This window comes from Helicoverpa zea, chromosome 19, assembly GCF_022581195.2.
Source record: "Helicoverpa zea isolate HzStark_Cry1AcR chromosome 19, ilHelZeax1.1, whole genome shotgun sequence".
Taxonomy (NCBI): Eukaryota; Metazoa; Arthropoda; class Insecta; order Lepidoptera; family Noctuidae; genus Helicoverpa; species Helicoverpa zea.
This window is the reverse complement of record NC_061470.1, coordinates 10,399,264-10,415,322: the sequence shown is the minus strand read 5'-3', so window position 1 is coordinate 10,415,322 and position 16,059 is coordinate 10,399,264. Positions and strand designations below refer to the sequence as shown.

At 36.4% G+C, this 16,059-nt stretch overlaps 3 protein-coding genes across 3 annotated transcripts; all 3 read left to right on the top strand.

Annotated features, from left to right (window-relative positions):
* The first annotated feature begins 11,776 nt into the window (after positions 1-11,776).
* On the top strand, positions 11,777-12,526 carry LOC124639899 (uncharacterized oxidoreductase TM_0325-like). Its single transcript, XM_047177410.1, has one exon. It carries the CDS (start codon positions 11,777-11,779, stop codon positions 12,524-12,526), a length of 750 nt encoding a protein of 249 aa, XP_047033366.1.
* A 517-nt stretch (positions 12,527-13,043) lies between these two features.
* LOC124639897 (3-oxoacyl-[acyl-carrier-protein] reductase FabG-like) lies at positions 13,044-13,793 on the top strand. Its single transcript, XM_047177408.1, has one exon. The coding sequence runs from the start codon at positions 13,044-13,046 to the stop codon at positions 13,791-13,793; it is 750 nt and encodes a 249-aa protein (XP_047033364.1).
* A 603-nt stretch (positions 13,794-14,396) lies between these two features.
* On the top strand, positions 14,397-15,740 carry LOC124639445 (uncharacterized oxidoreductase TM_0325-like). Its single transcript, XM_047176806.1, has one exon. The coding sequence runs from the start codon at positions 14,906-14,908 to the stop codon at positions 15,647-15,649; it is 744 nt and encodes a 247-aa protein (XP_047032762.1). The 5' UTR covers positions 14,397-14,905; the 3' UTR covers positions 15,650-15,740.
* Positions 15,741-16,059: the final 319 nt, after the last annotated feature.

Sequence of the window (16,059 nt, the reverse complement as noted above, 5' to 3'; positions counted from 1 at the left end):
GACACCTATATACCATTAAATAAGTACATAACTAAAATGTAGAAACTAGCCATAACATATCAAAGAACTAACTACCATACAACAAAATGATATCTATAAGATATACCTATCAGACTTTACCCATACATCTGAAAGCCACCCCTATATAAATATTAGACTACCCTATTATGAGTCAAAGCGACATACGAAGAAAGAAATCACTCGCCGTCCGCTATCCTGAATTTTTCATGTTTCATTACAGACTCTACAAACTTATCTTTGCATCCATTGAAATGATTTTCAACCTTATTGTAAAGAGAATAAGGTTGGTAGATTTCAATGGATGGTTCGGATAATTTTGTTGCTAACTTTTCGGGTAGTATTCAACTTTCAATACTGAGATGGTTATTTATTAGCATACTAGCTTCTTGCAATGGTTTTACCCGCTTCTCAGGGGAACTGTTTTACTCATCTGGATTAAACGTAGCTTAGCGCCTTCTTCGATATTATGTTATCTTGCATTGAGAGTTTTCAAATCGTATTTTAAGTTCTTGAGGTCAACTAACCAAACAGAGAAACTCTATAGAAAATATCACCTAAGTCTTCCTATATTTATAAGTGTGATTGTAACATCCGAAATCAGTCTTGTTTCAAACTAAATAAAAAAAATATATAGACGACTTTATTAACTTTTTGGTGGGAATAGTTCCAGTAATCCGGAATTAAGCCGAAATACGGCGGGTGTGCATCGACGTTCAACTGTGATGCTAAGTGCTGATAATGCATGTTACACACTGCTGGGAAACAAATACCATAATATTGAAAATGGAGAAAAACATATTTTATGACGCCATGAAACTTAGGTACTAGACTACTGCATCTGCATCTACTATCAGTATTTTACACTTTTAGTCTGCCCTCCTGAACCCAGTATATACCTAACTCGGGCAAACCGATACCCCTAGTAAGAATGGTAATCACACTTTCTGGCTTCTGACTAAAGATGTTCAAATGACAGCCAAAGGATCTCATCATGACAAGATAGTTACCCATCCAAAAACCAACTGCGCCTACTGTTGCTGGATCGATCCTTAAATCTTTAAGAAATATTTAAAGCTAGCCTTTATGCCCTTAATTAAAATAATTTTCACTTTAAACTAAGTTATATTTCAGTCCGTATGTCACATAAGCCCGGTACGTCGTGGTTAGTATTGAAATTTTTGAATATGCCAACACTCGAGATGTTTTTGAGTGTATCCGAAAATATTCGCCGTAATTATACACGGTGGGGTATCTCGAAATTTTGTTTGTATGTGTAGTGTTTATTACGCGGAACTGCTTGAATTTTTTTTTTGTTTATAACATGGACTTGTCTAGTATGAACAACTGTCTTATTTGTAGCTAATATTTGTAATAAATAAATAAATATGTATGTAACCATGTACAGACAGCAATACTAGTCATGTAAAATCTTAATGTGGTTACTTAATATGCTTATTTTAATTTCAAAATACACAGGTTTTTGACACAAAAACATTTGTATTAACCAACTTAATAAAGAACTAAATCAATAATAACAATTTTGGCAACACAACCGGACCAAATTCAATTTCTTTGATAGACAAACGTAGTGTTTTTTCGTTTTTGCATGATATGAGTGTAATCCGGGAAATCCAAGGGGAGGCGGCCTTGTCTAGCCACTCGCTGCTGTAATGTGGGAGCTGTGCTAGTAAGGAATGGGTTTGGATGAGGTATCTCTTAGTTGGTAGATGTAGCGTGTGTATGACGGACAATGACGAAGTGGTTGGACGATATTGACGTATTGAGGACCAGTTTTAACACAGGTAACTAAAGCTGCGGATAAAAGAGATGGTTAAAACAGATGGTGATGGAAGCTTGCTTAACAAGAACCGCTGGTCTAAGTAATCGGTCGTGTTTATTTTGAATAGTAAAAATTGACCCAAAAATAAGAGAACTATCGTCTATATTCGTTTATATCTAGGTACTACTGAAATCTGTTAATATCTGTACTATATAAAAAAGAGAGGTAACAAAACAGAACCGTTATTCCACGCTACTGAAATGCAGCTGTATTTATTATTTTAATAGTAGTTTTATCAGAACAAAAACCCTTCTAATTTATTTTTACGTTTTCCCACCTCCACCATTTCACTCCTCGTCGTCAAAGCTCATCGTTTTGTTTGCACAAGTCTCACCCGTCAAGTTATGCAGTTTTCGTTTCTTTGCAGCACTGCTGTCAGTTCCTCGGGCCATGATGCGGCTTCTAATGCTGATGGATGCAGGTGTGTTGCATGACTTTGATGAGTGCAAAAAGGTATAAATATTACTACTATTCGCTTGAGGTTATACGTATAGGAACAGCAAAGTATTATATTTAAATATCTCAGGAAAAAAGGAGTTGATTGATAGATAAACCCTTTTATTAAGCTGTATAACAAACAATTTTGATTATTATTATTAATTACCTATACTAAAAATATAACATAATATAGTAAGTTATTGCACTTAAACTGTTTTTTATCTAAAAAGGTGTAAAGAGGTATTTAAAATAATTAAAGGGCGATATCTAAAACTGCTTCATTGCAAAAGAGATATTGCGCTTGAAAACTGCAATGTATGCTAAGATAACGGGATCTTCTATGATATCTAACGAAATTGATACTAGATATAATTATACCTACATCTCTTCTACCTACTATTTCCTTAAAACAATTAGGTACAACAGGAAAAGTCATCCCAAGACAAACCTACAAATAAGATACAAACAAATACAATTATTCAATGAATCTACAGAACGACAATAACATCAGACACATTTACTGAGAACCTTATTTGCATATTTTAAAATATTTACAAAACATTCTCCGTAAACGGGAGCGCCGCAGTCGTACCAACTTATACACAATACAAAAATTACCAATACCGACTTTATGTCTTATGCAATAGAGTGCACATGAATGGTAAAGGTTAATATTGTTTAAAATACCAATACTATTCGTCCCCCAAACTGTATCTTGCACTGCAAACGCAAAACGTCGCTGATCTGTCAAGTTTTCGCGCCAATACCGACCGTAATGTCAAACAATAAGAATTGGAGGTTAGGAATTTTAGCGGCAAACGTATTGAAGTATTTTATATTTAAAATTCAAAGAAACAATATCGGGTGTGCATACAGTTCTATTTTCGTCGCATCAGTATATTTTACGAGCGTAGTGGGAAATAGGACACTTTTCTTTCACTGGAAAAAAATTGCTCACGAAAATTTATTATGTGTCCTCGGGCGCCATTTTTAATCACGCCTGAGTGTTTCCCGGTCATACAGGTAATTTGTTCTGCATTGTTTTTAATCTTTATTACGGCTGATATTTTATTGGAGAAAAGGAGTGGTCAGCCAATTAATTATGTGGATATGCGTGATGAAATGAATGTGAAAACTTCTATGAATAAAGCTCGTTTATTTCAGTGGGTGTGTACATAACTTTGTAATGTATTGATGGCGTCTACATATTTATTAATTAAATCATTATAGTAGAGAACGGTATTCGTATTTGGAACACCTTTACGTCTTGTAACTGTCTATTTTTACGAATCGACATCCAAACCACTTCACAAAACAAGAGAAACTTACAAAACCGGAATGCTATAAAAATAACAACGAATCAAAATCAGCATAATGCCCCCAACACAAGACGGATGATGGAAACAACCCGATCTCGTGTCCAAATCTTTGGAATGTATTCAATAACACACAATAAAATGCCGAAAGGGGACTGACCCTACCTCTTAGTGACGGGGAAAACCAATTGAAGATGTTACTTACATACGTAGGAAATCTTTTGATTTCATTCTTGGGATGTCTTGTTTTTATGTTTTGGTAATAAATGTATTTTTGGTTGATATGTTTTTTCGATTGATTTTGTTGGTTTTCACGGAGATGGCTCTACACTGATTGACGTGGTACCTATTCGTTATGGAGTTTTTTGGGACAAAGGCGGTCAAAAGCTACATTCTTTCTTGAGTGCATATGATATCGAGACGCATATGGTATGGGCGTTTTGAAAATCACACTAATATAATTATCATATCACACTTCATAAAGGCCATAATGATGGCCGTGTTGATGTAAGTAGATTTCTTACTTCTTCACGCTCAAGCTGAACGGATACTGATAATACAAGTTGACAGTAGGTAAAGATATCTGCCGGTACCTTTGAGAATCTGTACATAGACGACATAGACTGACTCGTAGTCGTGGCTTAGTTATCATATCAGTCGTGGCTTAATTATCATCCATTTATTCATTAAGCAAAACAGTTGTATTTAAAAAGAGTTAGAAAAAAATCTAAAACCAAACATTTCCAAAAGCAATCCACTTGCCTACGAACTAAAACCAAAAACAAAACGAAACGCCCATTTACAACACCGTCACAGATAGCATTTTATTTTCATTTTTCCAATGGCAACATTGGTGGAGTTTTCTTTTACTCACTTACCAACTTACTACTGCACTTACACCCTACCTTAACACTATAAAAATAAGATATATTTTCGTTTGTTTTTTGGCTGAAAAGATGATGTATTAACTGCGCTAGATGCAGGAAAATTGAATGGGTAGTGTTGCCATTGACAGCTGGCAGTATTGTTAAAGAAACGCTTCATGCAGGAATATGAGATTTTTTAATAGTTGCAGACTACAAATGTTGGGCTTGAGTGGTCTAACGATAATTTATAATGGAAGAAGTAGGAGGGAAAGTAATTACTTGTAAAGTATTGGGTTCTCAGGAATTGCATAGCGAATAGAAATGCCTACTTATAATTTGAGAGCACAAAGTTTAAGTTATACTTATTTAGGTAATAGGTAACTAAAAGGTAAAAATATTTAATACATAGGATGCTCATCCTGGGATAGATACATAAATATAAAAGGATTGTCGGATATTTGGCAGTTTAATAATTGACATAGAAACAAACGAAATAAATCAGATGGCACTTTGAATTAATAAAACTACAGGCTAGCTTTAGTTTTTCCATCCAAAAGTTTTAATATTCCAATTAATATTTAATTCTGAAGTACGTATACAATCGTTGCCCCTTATCCAGGTCAGTTATAAAACAAAATTAAAGCCACCACAGGCCATTTCTACAGCAAAATAGAACAAATTATCGAGGGGGCGACGCAGAATGCAATTTCCTAGCTGGACCGGCCAATATGTCTCGGCGATCCCGGCACAACACAAATGAATAAAAATCAACCACACACACAACACACAGGCAACTATTTGTTATCTCACACATGTGTGAGTGTAAATAGGAAATGTGTGTACTTTTGTAGTGTGTTTCTTTTGGATAACTTAGTAACAGCAAGGGGTATCGATGAGAGTTAAGCAGAGCTTGTAACTGTTGGTTTGCGGCTGTGTGACCGGCTGTCGTATACAGACTTCTTAAAAACTAATGAAGCCGGTAATCTAAGCTAAACTTACGCGCCTGCCGAGGGTTAGTTTTGACCTTATTACTAAGTCTTCGTAGTAAATATATCACCAGGGTGTATCTTAGGAACCATGATAACTAACTCTCATGGTAGTAATTTTTGGTAATTGATTAGGTAAATTGGGTTCTTTTTATTAATATTTACATAGATATTTACACACAAAAAAAACTATCCTAGTAAAATAATTAGTAAACAAACAACATTAAAAGCTTATTTCATAGCTTCATAAATATCTCTTGAAGAAAATGTAGCTCTATCGTAGGTAACAATGCCATCTCAAAAATATAGGTAAAAGCAAGGCCCAACTCATACCTCTATCTCCAAAAAAATACTCCAAAACAGTTTTAAACTAATTTCAGCACAGACGGTATATTGTGTACACAAGATTACCGTTGAAAGATAACATACAATAATCAAGTTAGGGTCTGCATTGTGCCATCATAAGTAAAGGTCGGCCCAGATTAAATTTATGCTCCCTAAAATAATTAATTCCCTTTAACTTCATTAAGAAACCCGCATAGGTGTAATTACAATGAGCTAAGGAATCTTAATTGTCGAATAGAAACTGTGACACACGGGCTGGGAGGATGGCGAGCTAGTATTTCTGTTGGGGATGAAATGTGACGAAGCACCTGCGTTATCAGTCAGTTTCTTATGCTGATACTGCTTTACGAATCACGATAATCCACATACATACTCTTTCTTTGATATTATGTATATGTAGGAATAGTTGAGTGCGCCTGGTGATTATTTCATAGCAGGATTTTCTGACGGCGTAGTTAAGAAGCTTGCATTGTAATAATTTTTTTTTGCTAGCTGTTTTTTTTTCCTAATAGCCATATCATCCTCCGTAACGCGCCAAAATTATAATAATAAATATATAATAAGACTGTTTTATACTGACGAGTCAACAGCTGAGGTTAAACTTTCTAAAATAGTAGCCATGCAACACAATTTGATATGTTCAGCTATTACTTGCCATATTTGGCAAATCACCATATTTCTGGAAGCATAATCTCACCATGCTTCCTTTCAACAATTAATAATAGGGTCGCAACGGGTTAAAGGAGTTCAAATAGCTGGTTATTATTCTACCAAAAATAGATTTATATATTTTTTTTTCTAGCTTTATATTTCACCAACTTACGCCCAGTTCTCCATTCTACCGTACCCTGTGTCACCCTTAACACAAGGCGCCTTATTCAAGATCACATAATAGGATGAATATATGGGTTACTGTCGGTCAGGCCGTCACGGCTCAACAATAAGCAGTAATATCGCCGTATTGTGCCCCCTGATCCCGAAACAATGGCCCACAGTGTACGGTTTTCAATAAGACAGCTAAACTGTTTAGGAATTCGGATAATGTTCGTCTTGAAGGTATTGTTATGTTTATGGTTTATTTTGTGGGTAGTACCTATGGTTTGTGTTTGGTTGGTTACAATAGCAGTATATAATAATAATAATAATAACCTCTTGGCTTGCCTTCATCGGCCGGTCAGAGTGGAGTCGCTAGAGCAAGGTTAGTCCTGCTCGGAGGGTAGGTGCCTCGTGGTAAGTGGCGAGTGGGCCGGTGATGCTGGACCCACAGGGAGCGCGTGATCTGCGTTTAAAGTCCGCCGAGGTATCCTCACCCTTCTCAGCCGCTCATGTCCCTGTTGCCCTCTTGTTGCTTTTCAGTGACTGATTCCCGGGGGCCCAGTAAGTGAGTTGGCGAGTCTCCACCTGCCATTTTAACATGTATTTAATACATTGTCATCGGCAGGTGCCATAGTTCCCGTAGTTTCCCCATTCCTAGTCCATAAGCATCCCATCACAATAGCCCAAGTAGTTTTCATCCATAGTTAGCAATAGTTTAGCACAGAACCGGGGATTGTCCTTGGGTACATTTCTATAGTGTATACAGGGATAATCGTCAGTTTTGTGTCAACATTTCATTAAAGTTGTCTCAAAAGGGCTTCAGCGTGTTGGCTTCGGCCCCACGTTCGCCTCCCAAAAATCCGGGACTCTATAGTCCCGAGGTCTGGTAGAGACATACAAGATAATAATAATAAGCCCCGCAGGGCATCTGAGGCGGATGACGGGGAGTAGCGACCCCGCGGGGCTATATATCCGAGTGCTCCAGGGAGAGTATACTGTCCCCCATCTCCGGCTTGCCGGAGTGAAGCATGACGGGGGATAGGTCTCCCGCCTCTTGGCTTGCCTTCACCGGCCGGTCAGAGTGGAGTCGCTAGAGTAGGGTTAGCAGCCCGCTCGGAGGGTAGGTGCCTCGTGGTAAGTGGCGAGTGGGCCGGTGATGCTGGACCCACAGGGAGCGCGTGATCTGCGTTTAAAGTCCGCCGAGGTATCCTCACCCTTCAGCCGCTCATGTACCTGTTGCCCTCTTGTTGCGATTTAGCGACTGATTCCCGGGGGCCCAGTAAGTGAGTTGGCGAGTCTCCACCTGCCATTTTTACGTGTATTTATTACATTGTTATCGGCAGGTGCCATAGTTCCCGTAGTTTCCCCATTTCTAGTCCACTAGCATCCCATCACAATAGCCCAAGTAGTTTTCATCCATAGTTAGCAATAGTTTAGCACAGAACCGGGGATTGTCCTTGGGTACATTTCTATAGTGTATACAGGGATAATCGTCGGTTTTGTGTCACCATTTCATTAAAGTTGTCTCAAAAGGGCTTCAGCGTGTTGGCTTCGGCCTCACGTTCGCCTCCCAAAAATCCGGGACTCTATAGTCCCGAGGTCTGGTAGAGACATACAAGATAATAATAATAATACATTACCTAAGTCAAATATTTTTATTTCAAATGGGCATTTGCAGTCGGCTATGAAACGTCACACTAATGGCACGTTTCCAAAAAGTTGGTCTCATAAAGAAGCGCCGGCAAGAAACTTCAAATACCAATTTATAAATGTGGAAGTGGGTAAATCTGTGTGCCAGGCCAAAATTGAAATCGATTTAAATACCTGAAAAAATACCTTTGGAGACTAATTTTTACCAAGGTGCGGTGAATAGTTCCCGAAAAAACAATCATTTGTACGAAATTTTAGGACTTTTATTTATTGACACCCGCTGTATCCCTCGTGACCACGGTCGGTACAATTCGCCCTAAGCGTCGGGTAAAGGAAAATGGTATAGTCCCTTTACACATACAACTTCGTTTAAGTCCCGATTGTTTATAAATATGTGTAGAAATCACAAAAATTTTAAAACCTTTTTTTATCAAAATCAATTCAATAAAATAACATATAAATAAATAAAATCAAAACAGATATTGTAGACGGAATAGCAGCAAAAGCATAGCAATGCAAAAGTCCTTATTAGAAAAAACTTCATCGGAAAGCTGGGAAATAACCACATTACTAAACGCTTTAAAAAAATACACCCACCACACCTATAACCCTTAACTCTATAGCAATAAGGTCTATATTTCCTGCGGTAAAATTTTTCAGGCTGAAAAATATATAATGGCCGTTCTCTAGTTAATATTGACTCGTCAACAGTGGATTTCGTTGAAACTTTTCTCATTTGGAATCCAGTCAAACCGTGCACTATAGTATAAATGGTAGGATCAGATTTTTTTTATGTTCTAGACTCTAGATTTAATAAATCTAGAACTTGATGGAGGAAGCTATGAGACGTTTCTTTTGAGAAATCTCGGAATCAAGTTGGAACTCATAGTCATACTCATAATTTACCTACTCGTTTATTGTCAAAATCCTAGTTAAGTAATTTTTTTAATCAAAATATTGCGACAGTTTGCTTAGGTATTTAATTTGATACTTTTCAGAAACGTCTGAACCCTTTTTTACAGATTGCTCTTCTCACAGACTCTTTCTTTTTCTTCTACATTCCATCAGAGAATAAGAAATTGTTGTTGACACAATTATGAAAAGAAGAAAAACAGCTATTATCTTAAATTAATTAATATTATAAAGCTGTAGAGTTAGTTTGTTTGCTCGAACGCGCCAATCTCAGGAACTGCTGGTCCAATTAGAAAGTTATAATTTTCAGTGTTAAGTAGCTCATTTATCGAGAAAGACTATAGGCTTCTTTTCATCCGGGATGGTACTTAAGTTCCTACGGGACACGGGTGAAGCCATTTACAGAAGCATGTTCTAACTAAAAACCCCGAATTCTTTAGCAAAAGGGGATGACGTATAAACTGCATTATCTACGCTACAATTTATTGATCACCTTTAAACTTGAAACAAGGGGCTCCCGACTATAAATTTAGTGCTCCTGTCACTGTATGTAATTAAAAGCATGCAAGCTATGCTTCTTGTATAGAACAACTTTATAAGTTAATATCTAACGTCTATCGGTATTAAGAACTATGTTACGAGAAGATTGTTTTATATAACTGAGCAGTTTTCTTAATCTAAGTTTATGTTGTCCCACGGCCGGGCAAAGGCCTCCTTATCTTGTCACCACACTTCTCAACCTTTTGAACAAGTCTAGTAGTCTCGGTCTTTTCATTTTAGGCCCATGTTTAAGAATAACGAACAGATTTCTAATAATCATTAGAATTTTCCCAGCCTTTTCCCATCTATGTTGGGATCGGCTTCTAGTCAACCTTCATGCTAAGTAGGACTGGACATGGACTGCCTATCGAACCTATTCAGCCCAGTTACTTGGGCAACCCGATATCCCTTGGTCAACACGAAAGTTGTGTCTTTCTAGATTCCTATAACTGCTATATTATTACCAATCAAGCATTTTAATTAAACATAAGACCTTGGATACAAGTGATTACTTACTAAATACTTCCGTAATAATGTTCTGAATAGGGTATACTTGAGATAACAACAGAAGTGCAATTCTTTTATGCATATCCTTATCTTTTCTATAACATGACTTGCAAACTATTGTGTGAATACCATCATCATGTCTATGATATCAATCACTTAATCTATACTAATATTATAAAGAGGAAAACTTTGTTTGTTTGTTTGTTTGGTTGTAATGAATAGGCTCAAAAACTACTGGACCGTTTTTAAAAATTCTTTCACCATTCGAAAGCTACATTATCCATGAGTAACATAGGCTATATTTTATCCCGGTACGGGCAGTAGTTACCACGGGACGCGGGTGAAACCGCGGGAAAACGGCTAGTAAATAATAATTAGATTTTACCAGATATTGTTTTTTCAAAGCAATATCAAATTCTTTTGAATATAGTCAGTCACCTCTGGTTTATATTTTTTACCCTGTAACTGAAATTAATTAGTTCCTTATATTTTTATGAACATCATAACATCTTGAGAGCTTGGGGTTCACAGGCAGGCTTAGGATGCTCATTAATACAACAAAATGGGTTGATTTTACTTATTCGACATTAAATACTTCTTTGACTCACAAACTTCTGCATCTTGCACATAAAACGGAGTATACACAATCAGTCAATTTTTCAGTAGACAAATAAAAGTACATCCCTACAGAGTCGGTGAATTGTTGAATCTATGAATACGAAGTTCAATAGAATCAGTAGTAATTGGCCGATAACATCATCATCATCATCATCATCAGCCTATCGCAGTCCACTGCTATAGGCTGATGATGGTGATCGATAACATCACGATGAAATAAAAACAATTAACAGGATTTTTTTACAAAGCCACAGTCAAAAGTTCACTACGATACCTCAACTTTGGATTATGACGAGATATCGAATCTACACTGATATAATCAAGAGGAAACATTTTTTTTGTTTGTAAAGGCTCCGAAATTACTGAATTGATTTGAAAAATTCTTTCACCGTTGGAAAGCTACATTTTTCCAGAGTAACACTGCCTATACTTTATCCCGGTACGGCAGTAGTTTCCACGGGGCACGATTGGAACAAAAAACATATTGTATCACAATCAACTGTCTTAATCTTACACATACAAATACAGTGACACTCAAAAAGTAATACCTAATACGAAAACAGTACTGATTTTAAATCATCATGATGTGATGTCATCGTCATTGTATAGTCACTCGTCATCATATCGTCATTGGCTAAAATGACGAATCATCACTTGAATAACTTGCTTTATAATGTGACGTAAAATATTGTTGTCATCTGTCATAACGCTAGTCATTTACGCAAAAATATCAATAATAGTCCTTTTGATATATTTTTTACATGTATTTTAATATTTAGGCTGTTGTGATTAGTTAGTTTTGCAACTCTTATATGAATTTACCTTTAAATCTCATGATTATTATGACGTAAAATTTTATTCACATAATCATGTATTTATTTCAGTGATTCCAAATAATTTCGTAAAGTCGAAAGAAAAGCAATGAGTTTTTCAAAAATGGTAGTCCTGATCACAGGTGGGAGTGCAGGTATTGGTGCCACTACAGCAGAACTATTTGCTAAAGAATGTGCTACAGTAGCCATCGTTGGTAGGAACGAAGTTAACCTTAATAAAGTAGCCAAATGTTGTGAGAGTTTTGGTGTACCCTCACTAGCAATCAAAGCTGATATAGCTACAGATGAAGCAGCTCAAGTAATAGTCAAGAAAACTATCGACAAGTTTGGGAAACTAGACGTGCTAGTCAACAATGCAGGAATATTAAGAGAAGCAGCCTTAGAATCGGACAATTTCTTAAAAATCTTCGATGAAGTGATGAACGTTAACATACGCGGAGCAGCTCGCCTCACGTACTATGCAGCTCCACACATCATCAAAACCAAAGGAAATATAATAAACATATCGAGCATAGCTGGACTTTGTACACAGAGACCTAAAAACATTGCTTATAGAACATCGAAAGCTGCTTTGAACCATTTTTCCAGAAGTGTTGCCTTGGAACTCGCTCCTCACGGGGTAAGAGTGAACTCAATATGCCCTGGGCCGACTCATACAGGACTTTTTGATGGTCTGGCAGTAACAGCCGATGATTTAAAAAGTAAAGCGGCGTTGAATAGGGTTTTGGAGACCAGTGAAATTGCTAATATGATTCTTTATCTTGCTAGTGATAAAGCAAAAGGTATTACTGGCTCCAATTTTCTTATCGATAATGGTGTTCTGTTGATGTACAAATGAGCAGGATATGTTCACAGGAATGAGTTTGCATGTTTGCTATTGTTGTTTCTTATTCAGTAATTTTATTAGAAGGAAGAACAAGGAAATTGGTCGTTCCCTTGAACGAAGACGGTTGTTCCAGATGATCAAATAAGAATCAATCTTTAGAAACAAGTACTGCTTTAACAGACTAATTAATAAATTGGAAAGTGAAACGTGTTACGCCATCTTACGCCAAATTATGTGTATATGTTTCGTGTAAAACTATTTTATGCTATTTTTATATTGTAGCCTTTGATTTGAATGCTTCTGAATATAGAGGTATTTTACTGTACTGGCAACCACTTGATATACCCCTATACACCTGACTACGTCATGCATGTTACTGTGACGTTTGATCTGTTTCATCTGTCAGCGTTTTGACATCAAGATTGTTTTACATACATTGTATTTGAATTATTTTATTATATTTACATTTTAATAATTTGATCTGCTGTTTTTCTTAAACTATCGCTTTACGCATTGTTTTCTACAAAACATGAGTTTTGCGAAAAAAGTAGTTCTAATCACAGGTGGGAGTGCTGGTATAGGTTTTACCACAACGGAGTTTTTTGCCAAAGAAAGTGCTGCAGTAGTCATCGTTGGTAAAAACGAAAAAAAGTTAAATGGAATTGCCAACCGTTGTGTACAATTAGGAGCGCCAGTATATGTCATCAAAGCAGACTTGACTGAAAACGATCAAGCAGAAATAGTCGTTAAGAAAACTATCAGAAAATATGGACAATTGGATGTACTAGTCAACAATTCTGGAATAAAGAAAGAGGTCCCCTTTCTGTCAGAAAACTTTCTGCCAACTTACGATGAAGTAATGAACGTAAACCTCAGAAGTGTTGTACGCATCACTCACTTTGCCGTTCCTCATCTAATCAAGACTAAAGGCAATATAATCAATATATCGAGTCAGACTGGGATTAATACTGCAGGACCTGAAAACGTAGCTTACAGAACTTCAAAAGCTGGAATTAAACATTTTACTAAAAGCCTGTCATTAGAACTTGCTCCTTTTGGAATCAGGATTAATACGATCTGTCCAGGGCCTGTGCTGACCAACACGTTCGAGGGCAGGGAAGTAAATCCAGACAAGTCGAAAACTGCTTTGTGTAAAATATGTGACCCTGAAGAGATTGCTAACCTGATACTGTACGTAGCTAGTGAAAGGGCAAAAGGGGTCACGGGCTCGAATTTCTTAGTGGATAATGGTGGTTTATTGTTGGATAAATTAATATAGGCATGAAGCTGCAGTAAGCAATTAGGTGATAGATATAGTACAGAACTCATTATCAGCAAATTTATTCATCAAAAGTAAAAGTCAAAGTAATGTCATAAAGTAAAAGTGACGGTCAAATTCGTTTTATCTATTAGTTTTGCTGTCACTTTAGCCTTGAAAAAACAAATTTGACCGTTACTTTTACTTTATGACATTACTTTGGCTTTTACTCTTGATGAAGAAACTGGCTGTTAAAGTGTAAACACCAGCTTTATTTCTTGAAATAAATAGTTATTTTAAAACTGTTCGTTTTCTCTTATCTTAGTTTATAAATATCGTGACTTCATTGGGTAACGATTTGTTGACACATAATTTGTGTTAATAACTAGCCGTTTTCCCGCGGTTCCATCCGCGTCCTGTGGGAAGTACTGCTCGTACCGTTATAAAATATGCCTGTGTTGCTCGGAAAGAGTGTAGCTTTCCTACAGTGAAGGAATTTTTCAAATCGATTTAGTTGTTTTGGAGCATAAATTTACAAACAAAAAAATATTCCTCTGAACTGAAACACATACAAAATCTAGATAACAGAATGTTTTAGCATCTACTTCACGATTGGTATTTTATGTTCTAGACTTATATTCAGCATCAAATATTAGGTATATGAATGTAAAAACCTTTGGTACAAAAATGCTGTAAACTACTGTTTCCAATCAATGCTTGTTTATTGTTTATGGCCTTGCTTTGGCGTAACGACTATTAGGTTTCTTATCTAGAACTCATACAAAGTCTTCACTAGCACTGACTATATAAATGTGCCGTGTCTTTGAGCAAAATTCTTCTTTAAAATTTTTGAATTTGGCTAGTTAATTCTAAACTCTAAATCACATTAGAATGATAGGCAACATGAATCGCAAGTCACTTTTCAAAACAATGATTTTTAGATCAATTAATATCAAAAGGTACTCAATATCATTTTTCGTCAAACAATAGTGAAATAACAATCAGATAATATACACATGATCTTGTGATGAATTGCATGTTGATTTGAGTATCATTTATCTGAATATAAATTGTGGGATCATGTTATCGCATCAGTACTTGTTAGTTCTAGTTATTGAACGGACGTAACCAAAATGAGTTTTGTTAAGAAAGTGGTACTTATAACTGGAGGAAGTGCAGGCATCGGTGCCACTACTGCAGAATTATTTGCCAAAGAAGGTGCTTCCGTAGCTATAGTTGGTAGAAACGAAGCTAAACTAAGTGCAGTTGCTCAACGTTGTCAGAAATTGGGAGTTTCTACCCTTACCATTAAGGCTGATGTAGCTAAGGATGAAGAAGCAGACGCTATCGTCAAGAAAACAATTGACAAATTTGGAAGACTGGACGTCCTAGTCAACAATGCAGGCATATTGCGAGAAGCTAATATTCTATCAGACAAGTTCTTGGCAACATACGATGAAGTTATGAACGTCAATATGCGAGGTACAGTCCGTATTACTCACTTTGCTGCTCCTTATATCATCAAAACCAAAGGAAATATAGTGAATGTATCAAGTATTGCTGGAAAATGCACGGCACGACCAGATAACATAGCATACAGGACGTCAAAGGCTGCTATGACTCATTTTACCCGTTGCGTTGCTTTAGAGATGGCTCCTCATGGAGTAAGAGTCAATTCTGTGAGTCCTGGACCAGTGAAAACAGATATTTTCGACGGATTGGAAGTAACTGAAGATGCTCTGACGAATATGACTGCACTGCATAGATTGTCAGAGACAAGCGAAATTGCAGATATGATTGTGTATGTAGCTAGTGATAAGGCGAAGGGTACTACTGGTTCCGATTATGTAGTAGATAACGGCTCTTTATTGAGGTAACCTTGGATGCATGCATGTTTAACTAAACAAAATTGTATCTTATTCATTGCACATTGTGTCAGTATAATAAAAGTATGATTCAAGATAAAAACATGGTTTATTTATTTATCTTTAATTCTTATCTGACTTGGCTTACAGTTTGTGTTTATATTATTAAGTAGGAGTATAAATAAATATGTATGTACATCTATTAGCACAGTTCGTAGACTCAAGGCAAACGTGTTGTTATGTGCGTGTTTCTGACCTTCTTAATCATTCACTTTATGACTATATTAACGGCGAGTTATCATTTATCCAGGTACAATGATAACCGAACCTATAGTTAGATAGTGCAACTCATCCTATGAAGTATCTATTCAAAATATAATATTAAGTCAGTAATTTTCCATCTAAGTGAAACAAACATTCAC